We start from the raw sequence: 22,492 nt of genomic DNA, 5'->3' as shown, positions 1-22,492 counted from the left end.
AGTAACTTTATGAAGAGTTGACGTCACATATATTATTCACCATTTTCCTACAGCTGCACAGCAGGTGTCAGTAGATCTGAAGGCTTCATAGACAGCAGGGGTTTTTGTACTGCATGTGTGTTTTCAGACATGAACATACACATGCAGTACACGCGCTTGTGAGAGAGCGAGGACAGTGGCCTCGGTGGTTAAAGTGCAACATGTCGAGTACCTATTAAAGCACACCCAGGTAACACCGGTTCATTTGTGACGACCAGTTCGGGTTTACTCCAATAAGGGGTCGTCGTCGTCGTCGTCGACCTGCAGCCTCTGGAAAGGTCGAGGGCCTGAGGGCCGGCGGTGGCTCAGCATCCTGAAAAGAACTGAAGAGACGGCAAACAAGTTAGTCTGTGGATCACATGAGATGAGACACAGTCACACAAAATGCCTTATGGAAACAGTTAAATCGATTAAATGTCATGAATATCAATAAAAAGTTAATACGGTCGACCTCATCTGACGTTTTCTTGATCGATGCAAAGTTTACGACAAATGCTGATGTAAACAGTTATCTGCTGGATAAATGTGAGTTGCGATCATGTTTTATGTCAATCCCGCTACGTAGGGAGTAAACAAGGGAAGATATGAGGAATGTGAAGCGTCATGATCTCCCAGAACTGTTTGAAGCGCTGCCGTTCACAAACCACAGGTGACAGGTCTCCTACGGTGTCTGTCGTATTTAACACACGGTGCATCTGCATCAAAACGGTGTTTACACGCCACTCCCTGTCTTCTGATGACATGCATGTCACATCAGTGGTTTCCAGGCAACGACTCCAGCAGCTCATCACACTAATCAGTTAAAGATGAAGGATGGATGTCGTTATGAGACAGATAGTTTTCGAGGTAAATTCATGCAAAACTGCTCATGCATGTTCCCGTCGGGGGCAGTTTTTCAGCAAGCAGCCTCTGCATTTACTAACTCTGTCTCATAAGGTTCTGTTATTATTTCATAGCGTGGTGAATGTGCAGGTCACAACTTGTCCACCAGAGCGTTTTGGAGTTGTTGGATTGTGTATTTGATGAGTTTGATGAGAGAAACCAAGAAATCCCATGAGCCTCCGTAGCGTAGCTCTGAGCAGCTCGCGGCTCTGCTCCGCCGTTCTAAAAAAAGCTTGCACCGACAATTAAAGGTAACAAACCTACTGCTATGACTATAGGGATTATGGCAATGGGCCAATTTGCCAAAATGTTGAACTATCCCTGTAAATTGCAAGAAAACAACTCGATACACCAATATGATCTCAAAACAACACATGACGTCATTACGCACAGCTTTTTATTCGATTTAAAGGTCTTAGAAATGCACTTGAACCGGCATTATTCACATTCATATTTTCATCGATCTTCATATTATTCGATCGACAAGTGGATGGAAACATGGTCACTTACAAATCAATTTCATAAACCGATACAATAGGATAAAAGGCCACCACATTAAACTTACCAGTGATTGTAGAGAGGACCAGCAACACGCCGACCACCAGGCCGACCATCAGGGGGACGTCCCAGCAGGTCTCGGCAGCCAGCAGACAGCGGCCGTGGTTCAGGGTGCCGTTGTTGGGCCGCGCGGGGACGGACAGCAGGTGGCACATGAGCGGGTAGATGTCCACTGACTGCATGCTGCTGATGCGATAGCCCTGACGGAAGCTGGGCCCCGTCGCCGCCAGGAAGGGGTGCATGCTGGGTAGGGAGTTGTCATAGCCGTGATCGCCCACTGAGAGAGAAGGAGGGAAGGAGAGGAAGGTGGTGTTCAATGAGTATGACCAAAGACGGTTTATAAACCAAGACCCCCAATAGTATGACAGCTGTAGGGATGTCGCAATTATAGACTAGCGGCCTTGAGTGTATTGACTCCAAGAGAAATAATCACGTGAACACAGATTATGGTCGATTATTATGCATCAAGTAAATTTCACAACTCATTTTTCACAAGCCATAGTCTTGTGAACATTTATTGATGCATAATAATTTTCATTTCAGACAGACACATGTGTGAAATTAACTTTGTTACCGTAGTCTCTGTCTCAATTACATGACTAATCTCTTGATATAGGCAACGTCAAACAAACGGCTGCGAAGTGTTTGAAATATTTAAATAATTTTAGTCATGCTACACAAAATGTTAAGTTTATTTTAATATGTAATGTTAATTATCAAATGACATAACATTTAAATATCTCACTTTCATCTTCCTACGTTGTAAATGGACCATATCTGTGAATTTTCACAGAGGTGGGCTGATGGTTAGCCACGCCCATTTAGGAGACAGGAAGTGCATACAGTTTTTATCAAGAAAAGGCCGCTCATGGGGTATCTTGGTAAATAGAGTATCTTTGGTATGACAACATATTTATTTATTTAAAGAGAGACCTACATCTTGGCAGCTGGTCTGTTTTTCTGTGCACGATGGTCCAGCCCTCATCGGCGATCAGTATGATCGGCTGGATGCGTCCGTTGTTCTTGTAGTGCAGCCTGTCAGGGATGGCCTCCTTCATGTACGCCGTCATGTGTGGGTGGCACTTGTTCAGCAAGTCGAACACAGCCTGGGGGTCTACACACCGACAGACACAGCATTTTTTCAGTTTTTTCAGTTGCAAGGCTGTTTTACCACTTTTTAAAGGGATAGTTCACCCAAAATTGAAATTTCACTCATTATCTACTCACCCTCATGTCGACTAAGGGCTGGGAGAAGTTTCAGAGTCCTCCGTGGCTTCTCTGAGTTACAGGGGGTCTCGGCGTAGCATTGCATGTCTATATAACGGTTGCAAATGGATACCAACTGTCTTCGTAACAAAAAGACACACCAAAAGACATCCAAATACCTCCATGCTGCTCGTATGTAATGTCCGTCTTGTATTGTAGCTTCCGCTACAAAACAAGCTTGAAATATAGACTTATTTAATTTTTTTCGGGGCAATTTCGCATTTCGGGGCTTCAATACAAGACGGACATTACATACGAGCAGCATGGAGGTATTTGGATGTTTTTTGGTGTGTCTTTTTGTTACGAAGACAGTTGGTATCCATTTGCAACCGTTATATGGACATACACTGCTACGCCGAGACCCCCTGTAACTCAGAGAAGCCACGGAGGACTCTGAAACTTCTCCCAGCCCTTAGTCCACATGAGGGGGAGTAGATAATGAGTAAAGAAGATGAGAAATAATGATAAATTTCAATTTTGGGTGAACTATCCCTATAACAGCTGATGCTCTTCGTTACCTTTCTTCGGGATGAGCGCTGCGACGGGAGAGAGGTCCACCTGGGTGTAGTTGTCGGGGTGGAGGCAGTCGTCCAGCCGTATGAGGCGCTCGGCCGAGCACTGGGCCATGCCGTGGTCGCTGGTCACCAGGACGTTGATGTGACCCCAGAGGCCGGTCCGGGTCAGTTCTGACATCAGCAGACCGACGTTGTCATCCACCTGAACGCAGGAAAATACCCGTTGATGACTATTTGACAAAATAACAACTAAACTAAGACAATATAGTGATCACTCTGGAGGCCAACGGTAGCAAACATGTCTGGAGGTCATGGTGTGTTATTATCATTTTTACTAAAGTGCTGGTGGTTGAGTGGTTAGAGCACATTCCCGCATATGATCGCTGGTTTGAGTCTTGGCTGAGACAATCTTTAACTCATGTCTTTCTCCCTGCTTTCCTCTATCAAATAAATGCCCCAAAAACAACCAATCCATTCTGAGTGTAACTCATGATACAAATAGACTAAAGGTCAGTGTCTTACAAGGAAATGTCTGTGTGGCATCTAAAACATTTATGACATGACGAATGGAATATTATAGGTGGAAACCCACAGGTGTGACTAGTAGCCAGCCAGGATCACAGTATAATGAATGCTGGCTCACTGCCATGTGACTAAATGGATAATGGTGTAGTGTTACATCACAGCCGTAGGTATCTGCTATAGATAGATAGATAGATAGATAGATAGATAGATAGATAGATAGATAGATAGATAGATAGATAGATAGATAGATAGATAGATAGATAGATAGATAGATAGATAGATAGATAGATAGATAGATAGATAGATAGAACTTTTTCTTATAATAGATGGATAGATAGATATTCTTTAACTGGCTTTAATTATTAATTAGTAATTAATTATTACAAACCATACCATACCAAACCAACCATAGAGACAATCATTGTGTGACAGGCTTAAATTAATTAATCAAATTACTGCACCTCTTTTAACGCTTTGCTCATGGCAGTTTCATTGTCTGGGCCGAATATGTGGCCTGACCGGTCCGGCTCCTCCCAGTAGAGAGCTGCAAACATGGCTCCTTTCTCCTGATGGATGCAGACATAATGTGCACTCAAGTTTTACAACACTGGCAGAACATAGCAGAAATGGCAATTCAATAACAATTAACAACTTTCCTACCTTTTCATTTCCCAATAACCAGTCTGTCACATTTCCTAATCGTTGCTTGAACGTCACATTAGAGTTGTAGGGCAGGAAGTGTGTCGCCGTGCGGTTGTTAATGACAACGTCAGAGCCTGGCCACATCATGGCCGCCGTCTTGTAGCCCGACTCCTGCGCCGTGATCCAGAGGGGCTGTGCTTCGCTCCACCACATCGGGTCCGTGTCGTTGCCCGTGGTGAAGTGCTTGTGGCTGTCGGGGTCGTACATGCTACTGGCCAGGATGCCATGAGACTCAGCGTACAGGCCCGTCACCTGGAAAGGAAACAGTGACATTTATTTTTTTGTTTTCATGAGAGTTTTGATTCATTATAATGCTAATATACTGATATATTGTGTATTTGAGTTGATTCTATTAGACAAAGGCACAAACATAAATATATTTAAAAAGAGGTATAAAAAAATATTTCTAAATAGGTACAGTATATGGAAGATGAGGGATAAAAATAAATTACTAAACGTACGGGATATTATATGTTGATATGGATATTTATGTAGTATATATATATATGTGTGTTTTACATATTTCTATGGATGTAGTATATATGTATATTGATATGGATATTTATGTAGTATATACGTATATACATGTTTTACATATTTCTATGGATGTAGTATAAATGTATATTGATATGGATATTTATGTAGTATTGATATGAATAGAATAGAATAGAATAGCCTTTATTTCCATAGATATATAGATATATTGATATGGATATTTATGTAGTATATACACTTGTATATTTCTATGGATGTATATGTATATTGATAAGGATATTTATGTAGTATAGTAGTAGATAGATGTATATTGATATGGATATTTAAGTAGTAGATAGATATACTGTACATATTAACCATGATGAGTAGAAAAAAAGGGGTGGGAATTTTTTTTTAAAGTGCATACTTCTTCCGACTCCTTTTTTGAACATGTGCATATCATGATTTGATGATATTTATCTATTCATTTTAGACACATTTGTTTGAAATAAAATTCATTCATTCATTCATTTTAAACACAGTCACAAGCAGCATGATTACCAGGCTGTAGTGGTTGGGAAAAGTCTTTGTGATGAACACATTGCTGAGATGCTCCACCAGGACCCCCTGGCTGTACAGGAGCTTCAGGTTCGGCATGGGGAACCTCTTCAGGTAGTCTGCCCGGAAACCATCGAACGACACCAGCAGCAGCGGCACAACACCGGGCTGAGCTGTGCTGTTTCCTGTGGCTAAGGCTGAGGCGCCACACAGGAAGCTCAGTAGTAGTCTGAACAGCATCCTGAAGAAGAAGTTGTGACAAACAAGCCGATTTATACAATTTGCATGAAACGGCATATACGGTGCATTCAAAGAACGAGAATGTTCACTCATGTATGGAGAGGTAAAGCAATTGTATTTTCACTTTTCTTGTTAGGAAGTGAAACTTGTAGCAGTTACCAGTCACCGCAACCACGGGGGGAGAGAAAAGTCCCACTGATCTGTGAATAAAAATGTCTGAGCGTTGGTTTGTTTCACTTCCTGAGCAGTCATGTCTGCTTGTTGCACTGTCTGCTATGGGCTGGCATTTTAAAACTAAAGTAAACGTGAAAAACTGGCTGGGATGTATGCTCACTGACTTACCTCACATTGTAAGAGTGAGGGGTGGGGTGAAGTCAGTAAAAGCCTCAATGTTTACTTTATAACAGTCTTCAACAGTTTGTTGTTTGATTTCTGCATACAACAGCATCAACATCCTGCATCATTAACATACCAAGGATTCTGTTGTCGTCATTCATGGCTTAGCTCTTTATGTTATTCAGGCCCATTCAAGAGCTGTTGTAGCAGCACGCCTTACACCACTTCACACCCTTCACTTGAGATGCACAGAAAGATGTGGAAGCCTTGTAAAAGTCTTGCAAAAACAGTGCTGTTAAGTTTATTGCTTTAGCTCTTTGCACTGGTGACTTTTTTTATATATCTTGTCAGCCACAAGTACAGCCCATTTTTAGCTTGGTTTGACACAGACACAGTTTAATATATGTCCTCCTTCCTAACACCTGTGATGACAAATAGTGAAACTTGTGAGTCAAATCAGATGCTGTGCGTCTGCCAACGGCTCATCTGACAAGCACTTACCCACAGTTTGACCTGAAATTAAATTCCCCCTGACTCCCTCTTCCTGTTCAATTCACTTTTGTCAACTGTAATTTTCTTATTTGCTCTCTGAATTAAGGCTGTTAAAGAGATCACAAGGATCGCAAGCTGTTACCTCGGAGATGCATGAAATTGGAGCCAATCTAAAGAAATTAGATTGACTACAAGCAGCACACAGCACTGGATATGACAGGGATACAGAGAAGCACTGAAGCCCTCCACCTCTCTCACTCCTTCTATTGGATTACATTCATTAGTGTTCAAGATGACACACATCAAAATTGTGCAAACTGAGGAAAAAGGAAATTAAATAAGACACTAAAACTAAACAGTAATAATACATCTTTATTTTAAACGTGCTCAAGAGCTTCTCACACAAAATATACACAACAGAGTTGTGTTTTCATCTTTTCGGTGGACATTACTTGCAGCTACTATTATTAATTCACACTCATTTCCTGCCAATTGGACGTCAAACAGACTGTCAATCAAGGTATTTGGTGGTCGAGTGGTTGGCATACATCACACACACTCTCTCAGCTTTCACTTTGACAGTGCACACAGGTATAAAATGCCACAACAATTAATAACCTTTAAAAAATTGCAATCACTTGTCTGATCCTAAATCAAACCTTTAAGCAAGTCCTCAGCCCAAAATAAGGAAGACAGTTCTGCACAGTGTGACCATGTCAACACATTATGTCCCACAACACGAGCAGTGACGCAATTGAATTAAAATGAAATCATCTGCACGGATCGACAAGGGAAGTCCTTATCTTTTAAAATAAAACGCCACTAATTAAGAAAATATATAATAAAACTAATGACAATGCGAAGAATATGTGATAATGAGCACGAAGATTTGACTATTGTCACTACCGGTAGAGCAGCCGGTTAGCAGACGTCCCAACAGGTTAGCTTGCCAATGTCACAGCGTTCACACGCATTTATAATATGTGCTAATGCTAACAGTGCGTTTATCCACGTTACCTGTTCGCGGGCTGACGGAGAGTTGTCCAACAAACACAAACCAGGTGAAGAACTTTTCCACCGACTTTATTTTCGCCGCAACATCATCAACGCACTTCCTCAAAATACATAAATGCTAAGTGGATGCTGTCGAGCTAGCCAAGATTATTTTCACAGGGTTCCGGTGACGTCTTTCAAAATAAAACCCAACCCTCTTTGAAACACGTATTACCGTAAATATAGCTTCATAAACAGCTTTCCATTCATGTTTCAGTTTTATGCATAAATACAAAACTAAATTCAGATGTTCAAGTCGGAGCACAGAAGTGTAAAAATGCTCATTTGTGACTTTTGAAAATATATATGCTTTTATTTTGACGTAGAAACCGTGTACCTCTGCGCTTGTTTAGGAACGCTTGACGTAATAGTCCACGGACCGGAATTCACAGTTCAAATAACCAATCACAAGACAACAGGCAATTATGGGTCGTTTACTTGAAATGCATGAAGTGGTTGAATGAAAAATTAAGTCGTGTTAAATGTAATTTTCTTATTTGAACATGGCAATGTTGTGCCTTTATAAATCACTTGAAAATATTACATCTATGAGGGAAAAAAGGTAAAATTGAATCTAGATTAGAAGTGTGTGACCAACTCAGCATTACATTGCAGCATTGTGCTGCAGTTTGCAGGGCAGGCACATTTTCCCTTTTCACAATGTTCTGAATTTAACCAGACATCACATCTTATGACCATCCCCAGTCAGAAAGTTTGTAAATGAGTCATTCAACATAAATGCCTTCAGACAATGGTCATATTGCTCCAAAATGTATAAAAACAAATACCATTGTGCTTCGCACGGACAAGGGAACCACACATTGAGTAGATAACAGCTTATTGTACACGACAACAAAAAACACTCAAGCCAATGGCCAACTAAACAGGGTGAAGCCATGGAAGAGAGTCCAGGTGAAATGAACCACATCAGGCTCCTGTCTGCCTGGAGAGGGTCGTCACACCTCCACCCGTAGTGGTTCCACAGTAAACTAGAAAGAAAAAGAGAGGAGAAAGCCACTAGATCACATTTAAAAAAAATTGCATTAAACATGAAAAGAGGTTGTTTTGTCTTGTACCAAAAGTACACATACCACAAACCTCACCTCTAACCAGTCCAACCCTAAAGCATCTGCAACCTTGGTACTGGAGGATGCAATCCTAAAGAAGAGAGGCCTAAAGGAGAAATGCAACCAAGATTCAGTGAAGAGACAAAGTAACATGAATATCGCTCTCCCCCCAAAAGAAAAACACCAATGTGTGATGCTTCTCAGCTGAACTTTAACAAGTAGGCAGACACATTCTTGAGACTGTACCAAAGAACCAAATACCTGCAGCCTAACTAACCAACATGAACAAACCAGGTCATCTTACCACAAGGGCTAAACTTCATCTTACCAGGGGACAAAGAGAGACAGGACTGCTGCTGTCGGGTTTATATAGGCTAGTGCAGCGAGCCAGACCAGGTGAAATGAATCACTGACGACCAGTCTCCACCAATCAGGCTCCTGCAGAGAGAGAGAGAGAGGCCTGTCACTTCACAAATCATCCTTACTGTTCACAGTTTTAAAGAGCATGTTGATTTTACACAACCCTGATGATACCACCAGAGTTATCTGGAGTTCTGCAAGAAGATGTGACAGAAAATATGAAAATATGATGTGAACCACTAAATGTAAAGTTGAACCTATTTTGAATAACAAATGAGTTTTTTTTAGGACTGTTTCTTCTTATATTAGATTATATAATATGGAGTTACACCATAATCTGATGATCTGATAGTGTAACTTTGAGGCCACAGGAGCAAGTTCCAGATCTTAGTACGTTGATTTTTTACAGTAGATTTCAATAAATGAAAACTGTAATTCTTTGAGAGTAACAGGTTCAAAACATATTGTCCTCCTATAGTCATTGAATAATTAGTGGAAGTTAATTTCTGTTCACGCTACAGTTGTAAGTTGTATTCTCCTTTAAGAATCCCTGTTGTATTTTCTTGGCATTCCCTTTCTACCATCTCTGTCCAAAGTCCTGTGCTTCACAGTGATAAAGAACTGCTGCACTACAGTCATCCGGCTACACACCTTGACTCTCTCCACTGTCCCGGGACGACCTCTGTTTTACTTCTTCAGCCAGCATGGATCCCTGTGAGGAGAACGTGTACGAGACCCCGGCGGTCACCTATGAGAACCAGCAGTCTGGTGGTTTATACGACATGACCGTGTACGAGGAGCCCGCATACATGACACCGGGAGAGTACGAGAACACCACACAGGCCATGGGGACGATTCCAGATCCTCCTTCTCTCCCGCCGCCACGCCGTCCCAGCCACGACGAGGAGAGGCGAGGCAGTTCATCCTCCTCCTCATCATCCTCCTCATCCTCCTCATCTTCCTCACACGCTGAGGATAAGGAGAAAGATGGAATGGAAATCTCAGACAGAGAGGATGAGGTGAAAGACGAAGAAGAGGAGAAGGAGGAGGAGGTGAGGGTCGAGGTGGAGGAGAGTAGCAAAGATCTGGGCTGGGAGAGGGGGTCTCCGCTGGAAGAGGTGGGCGACAGGAACTCATCACGCAGGTCCTCATCGTCCTCATCATCATCTTCATCAGCCTCAGAGAAGGAGGAAGCTGCGGAGAACAAGGATGGCCCACAGGTCACACTTTTTACCAAGGTAGGAAAGAAAAGGAGGTGAATTTTATTGTATTAGTTATTTATACATTTATTCTCATGGAACAACTTGTTATAATAGTAAATGTAGGCTACACGCACGTGAGGTTTGCCCACTCATACTTACAAACTGTCTTTGATCCAACTTGTAGGCCTCATAAATCTCCTATCAGCAGCTAATGTACGAATGTGCAAGGTCAGTGTGTATCTGATGATGATGATGTGTGTGTGTGTGTGTGTGTGTGTGTGTGTGTGTGTACATGTGCTAAATTTAATTAGAGTTGGACTTTACTCCCCATTGTCCATTTACACATCTCACTGTTCTGTTCACAAACACACACACGTAGGAATGACTAGACACGATGGTCTATAAATAGGAGTGTGTGTGTGTGTGTGTGTGTGTGTGTATGAGAGCACCAGTGTGTCTAGGAGGGGGTTACTCTGGTTCTAAATATAAGTTAAGTTGAACTGACAGGAATGTTTTGACTCCTGTCGCAGGACTTGTGAGTGTGTGCGGATTACATTATCTTTCTATCTGTCTATCTGTCTATCTTTCGCACATATACACTGAAATTATTACATAATCACATTCTCTTACTAAAGTACAAGGATTGTAAATCTGACACTTTGAAACTATAGCCACATAAAAGACGGCAATATAACCACAAACTGATTGCAAAAGTAACTGAGGTTTAGCCAACAGGCCAATCCCATGCTCACAGTGATTAGGGCCTAACTTATTACAGCTGAAACGTGTTTCTAATGAGACACTTACTTGTGATTAATAGTTGATATCAGCATTGGTATCAGTGAACAATGTCTATTTAGAAATGGCAGAGGGACAGCCACCCTACTCACTGTACCTTGCACGTTTAAAATAAAAACAAGAATAGGCCTATATGAACATGTGTCTTATTTGAATAGCTTATTTGAATGCACAATAACAAGCTACGTTTGGGCCCAGTTTAATATAGCCTAATAATAATAATACACATTTTTTAATATAATAGGGGTCCCTGCTCCATCTCTCTGTCAGTTTGGGGTCCTTGACCTGAAAAACATTTAAGACCCCTGATTTAGGATGGCTCTATCAGCCAGTTACTATGGCAACAGGTTGCCATCTCGAGAGAAATAGTGTAAAAGGTAGTTTAGCCTATGTTCTCTCTCATTCAAGAAGACCGTATAAATACACTGAAATGGACGATAACAGTCAAGCGCAGATCATTTGGCAGAAGGTAGAAAAACGCAGCCGTGAGAACATGTGGTAGGCTAACCTTTTTGTTTTTACCTCAGAGAGTAGAAGTTGTAGCTAGAAAAAGGAGAACATGTGAGTGTCTCCATTCCGTTCATTCCCCGGCCTGCGTCGGGAGCGCACTGTGTGTGCAGACAGGGTTGCAGTCAGACCTCCATTCATCCAAGAGGTGTGAACACAGGACGCGTCTCTCTCCTCCATGATCTCACTGAATTTACAAAATAGCCTGAACAAGACATAACCTACAGCAAAACAAGTGGATATGGATAATAAAACTCAAAATAAATCATGTTTTCATTCGATTTGAACATTCTGTGTATTTGTCCCAAAAAAAAACAAAACAAACAAAAAACAGTCCGTACGTAGGAGATTACGTTAATACGTGGGTGGGTGCGCGCGCGTGCATGCATAGATAGTGCACGTGCGCCTGCAGGTCTCTTTTTAGAACTCGACGTGTGACGTCAATGTACTTTGGAGGCATAATTATTGTCATGTAGATATTAGGATGACGTGTTTGGGTCATTTCATGTGCGGTGACGTCATAATCGGGCCACGTCACTGGCATATGATTGGCTGATTTCTTTTTGCCTTTCATGTTAGTGACGTCAGATAGATTGTATTTTGAAGTCTGAGGGCTGAACTCTTCTTTTCACTCAACCTCAGTGAAAGAGACACACGCACTCCCTCTGCGCAGGACTTTGTTGAAGAACATTTGCAGAAATTTTCAAAAAAAAGCAAAAGCGTTTGCTGCAGCTTTTTGTGAAAAAAGAATGGATTGCCCAAGATCATCAATGGAGGACGCCGTTGAAGTCGCTCCGCAGGATCTTGTTCCAGTTGTGAGCAAATATCTCAAAAGATTCACCTCAGTGCAGTGGAATCTGTTGGCTGCAGGAATGGAAGATGCAGACACAACAGCTACCATCGCTAACTTATGCGCAGAAATTGTGCAGTTAGTGGTCACAATGGTTCTCAGAATTGTGAAACCATTAATTGAGAAAGGATTCCAACAACAAATGTCTCCAGATGATATAAAAGAATCGCTGGAGAGCATTAGCACAAATTTGGGAGACTCTCTTTCTGCCAGCTTCGCTCTGGCTCTCGATGTTCCACAGGACGAATGTGAGAGCGCTGCAGAGCTAAGTGAACTAATCGAAAGAGAAGTTTCTCATAAAATCAGCTCCATCGCATCAGAAGCCCTCAGCTGCCCTGACTGGCCTTTGCAGCCCGCTGTCTTTGTCAGTGGTTCAAACATGAAGTTTCTTCACCAAATGGTGTTTCAAGCTACCAAATGTCTGAGAAAGTCTTTGGATAAGCTGAAATTCCGGTGCTTAGGAGCATGTTGGCACCCAGCACTTTCAGATGAGGCTTCCCCATGCAAAAGCAAAAGCAAAAGCACAAGTAAAAGCCCTGAGAAATCACCAGAGATAATGGAAACATCTGTACCAGAAAGGGAGGAAACACCTTCGAGTGTAAAATCCAGGATCTCTGTGCACACGACCACCAGCGCTGTGACTGACATTCTTCTCAAATGGTCCAATGAGACAGCAGACAGTGCCGAGAAATGTGGCAAAATTTCTCCCTCATCTACTCACGCTTTGGAAGCAAAGATTGTAGCGTATGATATTGTCAGAGCTATCAGAGAAGACCTGCATTATGAGAACTTTGACAACATTGGATGCTGTGAGAAAAGCAAGTCACCACAACCTCATTTTGACATGAGGCCAATTGTGGACATGGTGAAAGACTTTTTTGCCAAACCTGCAAGTGCCACCGCCAATGTCAACCCACAAAATCAGAAATCAGGCTTTGTCACATTTGCCAAAAACCAATATAGAAAAATGATGACAGAGCTGAAGACCCAAGCAAAGAGACCACACTCACGGTATCTGGTAAGGCTTACACAGAAAGCAAGAAAGTCACCAGGGCTGGCGGCCGTTGAAGACGACCAGAAGCTCTACATAGGAGAGCTTCCAGAGTCCCCTAGTTCAACTCCCAGACCATTTAGCCGGACATCAGTATTTAGCACTGCAAAGACTGGAGTTCATTTTGAGGCCATCAAACCTCAAATTGAAGAATTGTTTGACAAGCTCAAGTCAGGGAATCTTTTCGCACGTGCCAGCAAATCACAGGAAAACATAATGTTGAATGACAACATCAAGGAACTTGTTAAGGAACTGATTGGGAAAATTTACGACAACCTCATGGAAGACGACTTCTATCAATTTCCTGTGGTTGCAGTGGATGGACATCTTACCAACCGTGTCATCCCTGGAGTCACCAAGAGGGAAGATGGCGCAACAAGGCTTTCTCCTGAAGTCCGCTATGCCATGGCAGAGGACATGGTGGGAAAGCTCCTGCAGAATTTGATACTCTGCGCCGACAAAGAGCGATCAGAAAAAACAGCCCAGCAACTGTCTGGCACACTGACCGACATCCGAGAATTAATCGACAATAAGATGAGCTCATCTGAAGAAGATGGAATGACTCCAACACCAGAGCCCCGTGAAACCTGTGATGTACCGACTACTGGGTCACCAACTATAAGATCAACTACACGATCACCGGCTAGACGATCATCAACTACAAGATCTCCGGCTACACGATCACCGGCTACACGATCACCAGCGACAGAATCACTGACTGCACCATCGCCAGTTCCACGATCACTGGCTACAGAATCACCAGCTCCACGATCACCGGCTACACGATCGCCGGCTACACGATCACCAGCTCCACGATCACCGGCTACACGATCGCCGGCTACACGATCACCAGCGACAGAATCACCGGCTACACGATTGCCGGCTACACGATCACCAGCGACAGAATCACCGACTACACGATCAATGGCTACACAATCACCGCCTACATGGTCATCAACTACACGATCACCGGCTGCACGATCGCCGACTACACGATCAACGGCTACACAATCACCGCCTACATGGTCATCAACTACACGATCACCGGCTACACAATCGCCAGCGAGAGAACCACCGACTGCAGCACTTCCTCCGGCTTTCCCTTTCGCACCTGGTTCTTCTATTGGGAAGGTTGCTGCTACCTCGAATGCGCGTAAAAGCCGTCTAAATTGTCCCAGTTGGCACTCAGAACCAGCTGTAAGAACAACACCAGTGTTTAAGCCCAGTCGTCAAGTCTTTCAGTCCGCTCCAGTGCGAATCTCTGAGTATGATAGAAGACAATCGCGGTTAGCTGACACGGACTCTCCTAGATCACAGGACATGACCAACCAAGACAGGACTGCACTCCCCACCACAGGGTCAAACTTTCTTCAACGACTATTACCTAACTGTTTCCGCTCAGAGGACATGACCACTGAAACCACTACTTTACTCTATTTGAGGCTCATCACACACATCCAGGCTACAACTGAAGATTCTTCTCAGATAGAAGACATCAACACCATCATTCAGCATCTGTCTGATATGCTCCGTGACTCCTCTTCCAAAAAAATCAAGAAAAACCTGAAAAGACTCAACAATGACGTGCTCAGAGACCTCTGTAGGGAGTTTGGCTCTGTAGACCAAGTACTTGAGGCTTTATTGACATTAGGTGACACATCATTTGATGATGCTCTTGTCAGGTTTCTAAAATTCCGCCTGGATATCCTCCTTAACGCACCAAAGAGGTCCAAACTCTCCAGGTTTTTCAGTGCTCTTGCTAGGGCTTTTTAGATCAAAGATATGTTAGTCCTGCCTTTAGATCAATTTGATTTGTAAGTGATTAATAATAATTAATCTTATGTAAGGTTTTCTCCGGGTGCTCCGGTTTTTCCGACCAATTTTCAATTAAAAAAAAAAAAAGACAGCTAAACATCCTCAGTGTCTCAGCCCACCGACTGACATCCGAATGAACTGGAATACTCTCCATTACCATCGTCAATTCACCATCTTATGTAAGGTTTTCTCCGGGTGCTCCGGTTTTTCCTACCAATTTTTAATTAAAAAAAAAAAAAAAGACCGCTAAACATCCTCAGTGTCTCAGCCCACCCGTAAAGGCTGGCCAATCAGAAATTGATCTAGGGCAGTGACTGACATCCGGATGAACTGTAATACTCTCCATTACCATCTACAATTAACCCTCTTGTTGTCCTTCTGGGTCAAATTGGCCCAATCTGTTCACTTCCTCCATCCTTCCTTCTTTCCACAATCCTTTTTCCCTTCCTTCTTTCCTTACTTCTTCTTCCTTCCTCTTTTGATCCAGTTGACCTGGTCTGTTCCCCTACCTCCATCTTTCTTTCCTTCCTTTTCCCTTCCTTCTTTCCTCCCATCGTTCCCTTTGTCCTTCCTTATTTCCTTCCTTCTTTCCCTTCGTCCTTCCTGCCTTCCTTCCTTCTTTCCTTCCTTCCTTCCTTCCTTTCACCCTTCCTTCCTTGACCCAGGAGGACAACAGGGGGGTTAACCATCTCATGTAAGGTTTTCTCCGGGCCCTCCGGTTTTTCCTACCAATTTTCAATAATAATAATAATAAAAAAAAGACCTCAGACAGATTTAGTGTTTTCTACTTCTTGTTTAACAGTCAAAGGGAAAATTTAATGTTACATAGACATGTTTTGACTGCAGGTAAACGTTTTTCAAAAAAAATAACAATTTCCAATCAATTAAAAAAAAAAAGAAAGAAAAAGATTTGAATTGTGTGTGTTTTGTTTTGTTTTGCTGTCAAGTTCACAAAAATTAACTTCAGGGTGGTTATTCATAAAATGTTACTGCATGAGTGCATTTTTACTTAATTATCCAAACAATAAAAAATCAAAGTAAAAATAATTTTGGTGACAATGTAATTCTTCATGAATGGGTTACAGTTACAAAGTTTCATTTCTAGAATAGCATTTGTTGGCAACTTTTTTTCTGTGGGCAAAGTATTGTGTGAGTCCCACTTGTGTTGTCAATCACAGCCTTAAGAAGTGAGAGGCACAGGGACAGTCCTAGGTGACACAGTCTGCCCTTTCACTTCTCACTGTGTTCGTGCTTGCATTCACCACCCCGACCCCGCCCCACCCAACGGGGTTATTTTTGCCCGACACTGTCCCGCCCCACAGCTGAGGCCATGGGTACAAACTGAACCCCTCTCTCTCTCACACACTATCTCTCTCTGTCACAAACACCCACACCAACACACACCAACACACACACACGCTGTCTCCCTGGCATTCGACCTCAGCTGACACTCACAGAGGTGCAATGGGACTGAGCGGACTTCACCGAATGGACTTGGAGTAGAATCTGAAACTGAGACCTCTCTCTCTCTCACACACACATACACACATTCAAACAGACACACAGGTAGATACATTTACACAAACAAACACAAGCAAAGCGTGTCTTTCTTGACCATGACGGATACTGCAGCTGAGGAGGACAAGGACCCTGATATTGAGCTTTTTGTCAAGGTGGGGGTTTTTAGTGTGTGTGTGTTACAGTGTGTGTACATCACAATTTGACACTATACAAGTTTCTCACTTCTAAATTGCATCTCTTTACAACCATACCCTCTATAATTTTTGTCTGTAATAAAATTTTAGCCACATATGTGCTGTTTTGTCGGGGTGGCTCCTTTAAGCGTGTGCATGCCATGTTGTTGTTGTTGCATGCTGATTTTCCGTGTGTTAACCTGACACCCACGTGCAGGGACAATCTCTCTCTTTCTCTCCCCCACTGAATAATTACTGGGGCCCTTTCAGTATTGAGAGCAGCAGCTTTGAATGGTCTGAAGTTATGATACACTATGTGTGTCAGTGCATGGGGTTGTTTTTATGATCAATTTACTTAACACATGCAAAGACTGTTACCACTCTCTTTTGAGCAGCAGACAGTTTGCATGGCTTATAGCACTGCTTAAACACTGGACACATGGTGAAACACCTTTTATCTGTCCAAACATAAAAAAAATTAATTAAAAAAAACTGCCTAGCAACACAGCTAAAACACCTGCTTATTATGCAAAGCTAACTAGCTGCTAGTGGTTTCCAACTCATCAAACTGTACCTTTAAATAGGCCTATCTCAAATGCGAGCCCACTTTTTTTTCTTCTTCTTTTTGTCTATGATTTCTGTAGCTGATACACAACTACAGTGTGTAGGAACGGGAAGTTCAGATAAGCAGTGAGGCGGCTAATGGAAGGAGTGTGGATTATTCATGTTGGACTCAGTGTCTTATTACAGTGTCCTGTTGCAGCTTTGCATAAATACACACACTCAGGCACGCATACTCACACTCACTTGATTTTAATGTATTTGATTATTTTCCAATTAAAAACATGTGTACACAAACAGAGACAGTAAAAGACGCCAATTCTTCATAATGTGAGAAATGAGTGAATGGTTGTCAAAAGTGTGTCACTTGCAGTTTCTATGGAGTCGGTCAGTGTCGTTGGATAAAGGTAGGAAGTCCCCACACAAGTTTGTAACTGGAAATTAGTTTATTTTACACAACTAAAGAGAAAACCAACCTAAAAGACGAATAAAATCAAAGACTGGAAGCCCGGGGTGAGACAGAGAAGCGGGTTGATTGCTGATCGCTGTGCATACTGCAGCCAGAGCAGGTAAAATCAATCACTGGTGACCAGACTCCTGTAGTGAGGCCGGCCTGGAGAGGGCGGATGTCACAGTGTATTTGTGAAATATGCGCGTCCATAGCAACGGACACTGCAGTGCTCATCTTTAAAGACCAGCCCTGTATGTGTATCTCACCATGTGTGTATATGTGTGTGTTTGCAGGCTGGTAGTGACGGAGAGAGCATTGGAAACTGCCCGTTCTCCCAGCGCCTCTTCATGATCCTCTGGCTGAAAGGAGTTGTCTTTAATGTCACCACTGTTGACCTCAAGAGGTAATAATAGAGCCAACAAACACGATGAAAGACTAGAGAATGGAGAATGTCATTTCTCATCCTGGTTGCAGTTTTATATACATGTTTCAAATTTGAGTTAGATTCAAAATTGATGGTGCTAATCTTAAAATGGTTATTGAAGCTGATCATATGCAATTGATCAAATATGACTAAATATATTCTGAAAAGTGTTGACTTTTAGATTCATAATGAATTATGATCTGATGACAGTTCAGTCAGGCAGCTCAAAAACATTGTAAACTGATAGGGAAATACGCAAACTTGTGGCAGGAGTGGATGATCAGGAAAGGGAAGGTAACAGCACCACCACCATCACCACCTGGAGCCACAAGGACACAGGCTCATGACCGATGAGGCAGAAACAGGTGGTGCAGGTCAAATTGTTTTATTAAAGAAACTCAAAAATGGTCAGGATTGGAGCAGCTGGGGACAAGAAATAATTGAAGACAGGGGATCAGGTGCATATGCAGCAAACATATTAGAGGCATCATTCCTGGGTTACATTCGAGAGAGCCACACTACTGGTGAGCTCCTCACTACATTGGCAACTACATAGTACATAGCTGGTGAATTCAAATCCAACTCAAATTCAAATTCAAAGAACGTTTTTTGCCCCTGAGGGCTAATTAAAAAGAGCAGGTAGAACAGCAGGCTTAGATTAAAAAAGGAAAATACAAAAAAGCATAAATATTTAAATAAATTAATAAATACATAGTGAACCATTTGCTGCAAAAGAGTCTAGTATGTTCCGTGGGTATTGGCATGGGATCAAAACAAAACCTTAAAACAGGCAACTATTTGGTAAGTACACTACAAAGTTTAAGCAATGACAGTATGTCAGTGTGGTTTTTACATCTTGTTTTTATTGCCTTAGTAAAAATAATTATTTGATTCAACTTTGAGGTACATTATAAAGTGTGAGTTTCCATTAGATGTTTAACATACATGCAGCAGAAGTAAAATTTGGAAAGAAATGCCAAATGTCCAATGCTATAGTTGTGTTTTCCAATGCTGTAGTTGTGTTTTCCAATGCTGTAGTTGTGTTTTCCAATGCTGTAGTTGTGTTTTTGGCCAACAGATAGGCCTATCTTTAAGGTGTGTGTTTAATTATGTTGGGCTGAGGTTGTAAAATGGTTCCACTCTTGATTAGGAAACCGGCCGACCTTCACAACCTGGCCCCGGGGACACACCCGCCGTTCCTCACCTTCCAGGGGGAAGTCCTCACTGATGTCAACAAAATAGAGGAGTACCTGGAGGCCATGCTGGCTCCACCAAAGTAGGTCCTGCATGTGCACAAAAACACAGACAAAGGGAACAGGAAGTGAGCAACATGCCAACTCTCACACTGCATTCTTGTCGTTCAGGTATCCCAAACTTGCAGCGAAGAACCGTGAATCCAACACGGCCGGAAATGACATATTTGCCAAGTTCTCAGCTTACGTCAAGAACACAAAACCAGATAAAAATCGAGGTATGGGCTCACTCAGCCTGCTGTATCCAAAGCTATTCCCTAAATGCAGTCTAGTAAACCCTGTTGACCTTCATGACCTTTTGGTCTGGAAATGTTGATTTGTCTGTTGCAGATTTAGAGAAGGCTCTAAACAAGGCCATAGCTAAGCTGGATAAGTATCTGGTGGAGGCGCTACCTGACGAGGTTGACATGGGACACCGTGGCAAGGATGAATCTAACCGCAAGTATCTGGATGGAGATGAACTGACACTGGCGGATTGCAACCTCCTGCCCAAACTTCATGTCGTCAAGGTAACCTACTTTGGATATCACATTGGTTTTGATCCCATTGACCTCATCATCAGTTGTGTTTTCTGACAGCCTCGCTCGCTTGTTTTTTGTCAGGTGGTTGCAAAGAAATACCGAAACTACGACATCCCGTCCGAGTTTAAAGGACTGTGGCGTTACCTTGGCAACGCCTACAGCCGAGATGAGTTCACCAACACTTGCGCGGCTGACGTTGAAATCGAACTGGCGTATAAGGATGTAGCCAAGAGGCTGGGAAAGTGAATGCATCACAACCTGCAGTCATGATTGTACCTTTTTCTCTTTTTTGGAAAATACTTAAAATCATGCATCTGATACACATTACACACTCTTTACACAACATGAGCATGTGTTAAAAAATGATTCATCAATGTCTAAAGGTTTTGCTAAGAATATAGATTATTATATTAGAATATAGGCTGATGGCTCTGAGCTTATTCTAAACAAAATGGAAGGGCTGAAAAAGGGTTGGTTTTGGTGATTATGCTGCTGCTACTTCTCCTAAAATAAATATATTTATTCAGGAGAAGTATCCGATTAAAAAATTACAAATCATTTTCGAGGGAAAAATGTGTTTGTCATTTTAAACTATGCTTGGCAACAGTAGGTGGTGGAGTTTAATTAATGGGGAATTTGAGATTAAGGCAATTCATTAAATAATGAAATTACTGCTGGTTATCACAGTCTCACACTTAATCAGTTTATTGACTTAATATATAATGATATCATAGCATGTTTCTCTTTGTTGTTGAAAAATACTGCTAAGAATGTGTTTCAGCCAAAATTGTTTGTCTTTTATCGGGGGAAAGTCAACTTTTGAACTTTGTGGGGATGTGGTGCCTCCTTCCTTTTCTCAATGAGAATGAATGGCTTTAACGCTTTAATTCCCTTTTCTATTAGAGTCTCACACCACAGTTTACAGATTATTCTGATAATGTATTTCAGATTAAAACTTCATTATGAAACAGTGAAATAAATAAAAAGACAAAAACACAGATAACCCAGTTTACCCCAGCTACAGTGTTGACAGCCTATTTAGTGCAAACTGATGGTAGTGAATGTAATTTTAGTCATCAGTGCCTTAGTGGGAATCAAGCTCTCTTCTGCCTTAAGCTCTATGTCTGTACAGTAAATTATATATATTTGAATATAATATGAATTTGAATTATTGATGTCATCAAAGGACCTCTGGTGCTCCGTGGAGCCGTATGATGATAGTATAAACTGAACATGTCTGTAAATGATTATAGCTGAACTACATTCATATTCTGTCTGATTATTAGAACCATAAACGCACTGTGTATATGTCACTTATTTGAATAATAAATCTATTTTCTCAGAGACTGAGCCTAAGAGTTGTGGTTTGTCACTTGTGAATTTCTGCAGAAGGAATGGATACTGTTTTATTGATACTGAAGTACAAAGGTTTTCTCATTCATTTGTTCAAATGGAAATGTATGCACAGTCAGTGTAATGAATAGCAGTCATGCACACTCACATGTGATCGTGCATGCATAGGCCTATAACAAAGTGAGAGGTACCTGCTGTCAGTCAGCGTGCAGAAAAAAAAAGCAAAGGAAAACTTTAGATGCAAGAATCTAAAAATGAACACAGCTGCTCCTCCACTTTTTGCTTTAAGTTTTTGTTTTCTCCACACAGCAGGTTGTCGCTCTTCTCATCTGCCTCTTCACCTCTGTAATAAACATGTCACAGAACAATTGAGCAATTCTTTACTTCCTGTGGTATTTTTTTATTTAATTAAACAAATGCAGAACATAATTGTTATAAGTGAACTGGATTCTCTTAGCATCTGAGAGCCAGCAGATGGCAGTAGATACAAAGCTTTCATTGCACTGTTATGGTAACATCTAGTTAGGGATCATCCTGTTTAACGTCTTTTCTGTTTAATTACTTTTACCTGGCAAATGGTAGTTGAACATTATAGTCACACTCACCATTCAAGCTTTGAAGCCATCAAATATTAAATCTATCTTAAATTAAGTTGGTAAAAGAATTTTTTTATGCCGATTATCCAGATAAATTGATGAGCTGTAAATGGGCACTTTAACTTTATTTTAAGTTTACTACTATATGGTTCATTCAAGTGCCCTATTTAATAAAAAAGAAAGAAAGAAGATATTTTAAGTATAATCCCAGTGTTTCAAATACTACTCAATTCAAATAAATTAAACCCACTCCAATTAAAGCACACAAAGTGGAGCCAACTGTATAGTATCAAACTTTGCCAATACATCTATGACAGTGAATCAGAAAATGATAACACTGTACCTTAAT

At 41.7% G+C, this 22,492-nt stretch overlaps 2 protein-coding genes across 3 annotated transcripts; one reads left to right on the top strand and one right to left on the bottom strand.

Annotated features, from left to right (window-relative positions):
- enpp4 (ectonucleotide pyrophosphatase/phosphodiesterase 4) lies at positions 1-7,748 on the bottom strand. The gene is made up of 8 exons (XM_085796937.1): positions 7,605-7,748; positions 5,523-5,760; positions 4,446-4,739; positions 4,247-4,351; positions 3,264-3,462; positions 2,417-2,593; positions 1,487-1,756; positions 1-362 (listed from the first exon to the last, which is right to left on the bottom strand). The coding sequence occupies exons 2-8, from the start codon at positions 5,757-5,759 to the stop codon at positions 265-267; spliced, it is 1,380 nt and encodes a 459-aa protein (XP_085653063.1). The 5' UTR covers position 5,760; positions 7,605-7,748; the 3' UTR covers positions 1-264.
- Positions 7,749-9,706: 1,958 nt separating this feature from the next.
- LOC146990665 (chloride intracellular channel protein 5-like) lies at positions 9,707-21,540 on the top strand. 2 transcript variants are annotated; one of them, XM_085796962.1, is made up of 6 exons: positions 9,707-10,305; positions 18,290-18,399; positions 19,571-19,696; positions 19,785-19,891; positions 20,004-20,182; positions 20,276-21,536. In XM_085796962.1, exons 1-6 carry the CDS (start codon positions 9,772-9,774, stop codon positions 20,438-20,440), a joined length of 1,221 nt encoding a protein of 406 aa, XP_085653088.1. In that variant the 5' UTR covers positions 9,707-9,771; the 3' UTR covers positions 20,441-21,536. The 2 variants fall into 2 exon arrangements, with proteins under 2 accessions (XP_085653088.1, XP_085653080.1); XM_085796954.1 differs by lacking the exon at positions 9,707-10,305 and adding an exon at positions 16,678-16,963 and having other exon boundaries at positions 20,276-21,540.
- Positions 21,541-22,492: the final 952 nt, after the last annotated feature.

This window comes from Trachurus japonicus, chromosome 2 (genome assembly GCF_045865225.1).
Source record: "Trachurus japonicus isolate A0001 chromosome 2, Traja_1.0".
Taxonomy (NCBI): domain Eukaryota; kingdom Metazoa; phylum Chordata; class Actinopteri; order Carangiformes; family Carangidae; genus Trachurus; species Trachurus japonicus.
Note: the sequence above shows the minus strand (reverse complement) of the source record. Positions and strands in the feature narration are given on the sequence as shown.

Excerpts from the sequence above, each read along its gene's own strand:
- LOC146990665 (XM_085796962.1), top strand. The coding sequence starts at position 9,772 with ATGGATCCCTGTGAGGAGAACGTGTACGAGACCCCGGCGGTCACCTAT. Across the intron at positions 10,306-18,289 it reads AGGTCACACTTTTTACCAAG|GCTGGTAGTGACGGAGAGAG; the intron begins GTAGGAAAGAAA and ends GTGTGTTTGCAG. Across the intron at positions 19,892-20,003 it reads AAAACCAGATAAAAATCGAG|ATTTAGAGAAGGCTCTAAAC; the intron begins GTATGGGCTCAC and ends TGTCTGTTGCAG.
- enpp4 (XM_085796937.1), bottom strand. The coding sequence starts at position 5,759 with ATGCTGTTCAGACTACTACTGAGCTTCCTGTGTGGCGCCTCAGCCTTA. Across the intron at positions 3,463-4,246 it reads TGAGCAAAGCGTTAAAAGAG|GTGGATGACAACGTCGGTCT; the intron begins GTGCAGTAATTT and ends TCCTGCGTTCAG. Across the intron at positions 2,594-3,263 it reads AGCGCTCATCCCGAAGAAAG|ACCCCCAGGCTGTGTTCGAC; the intron begins GTAACGAAGAGC and ends GTCGGTGTGTAG.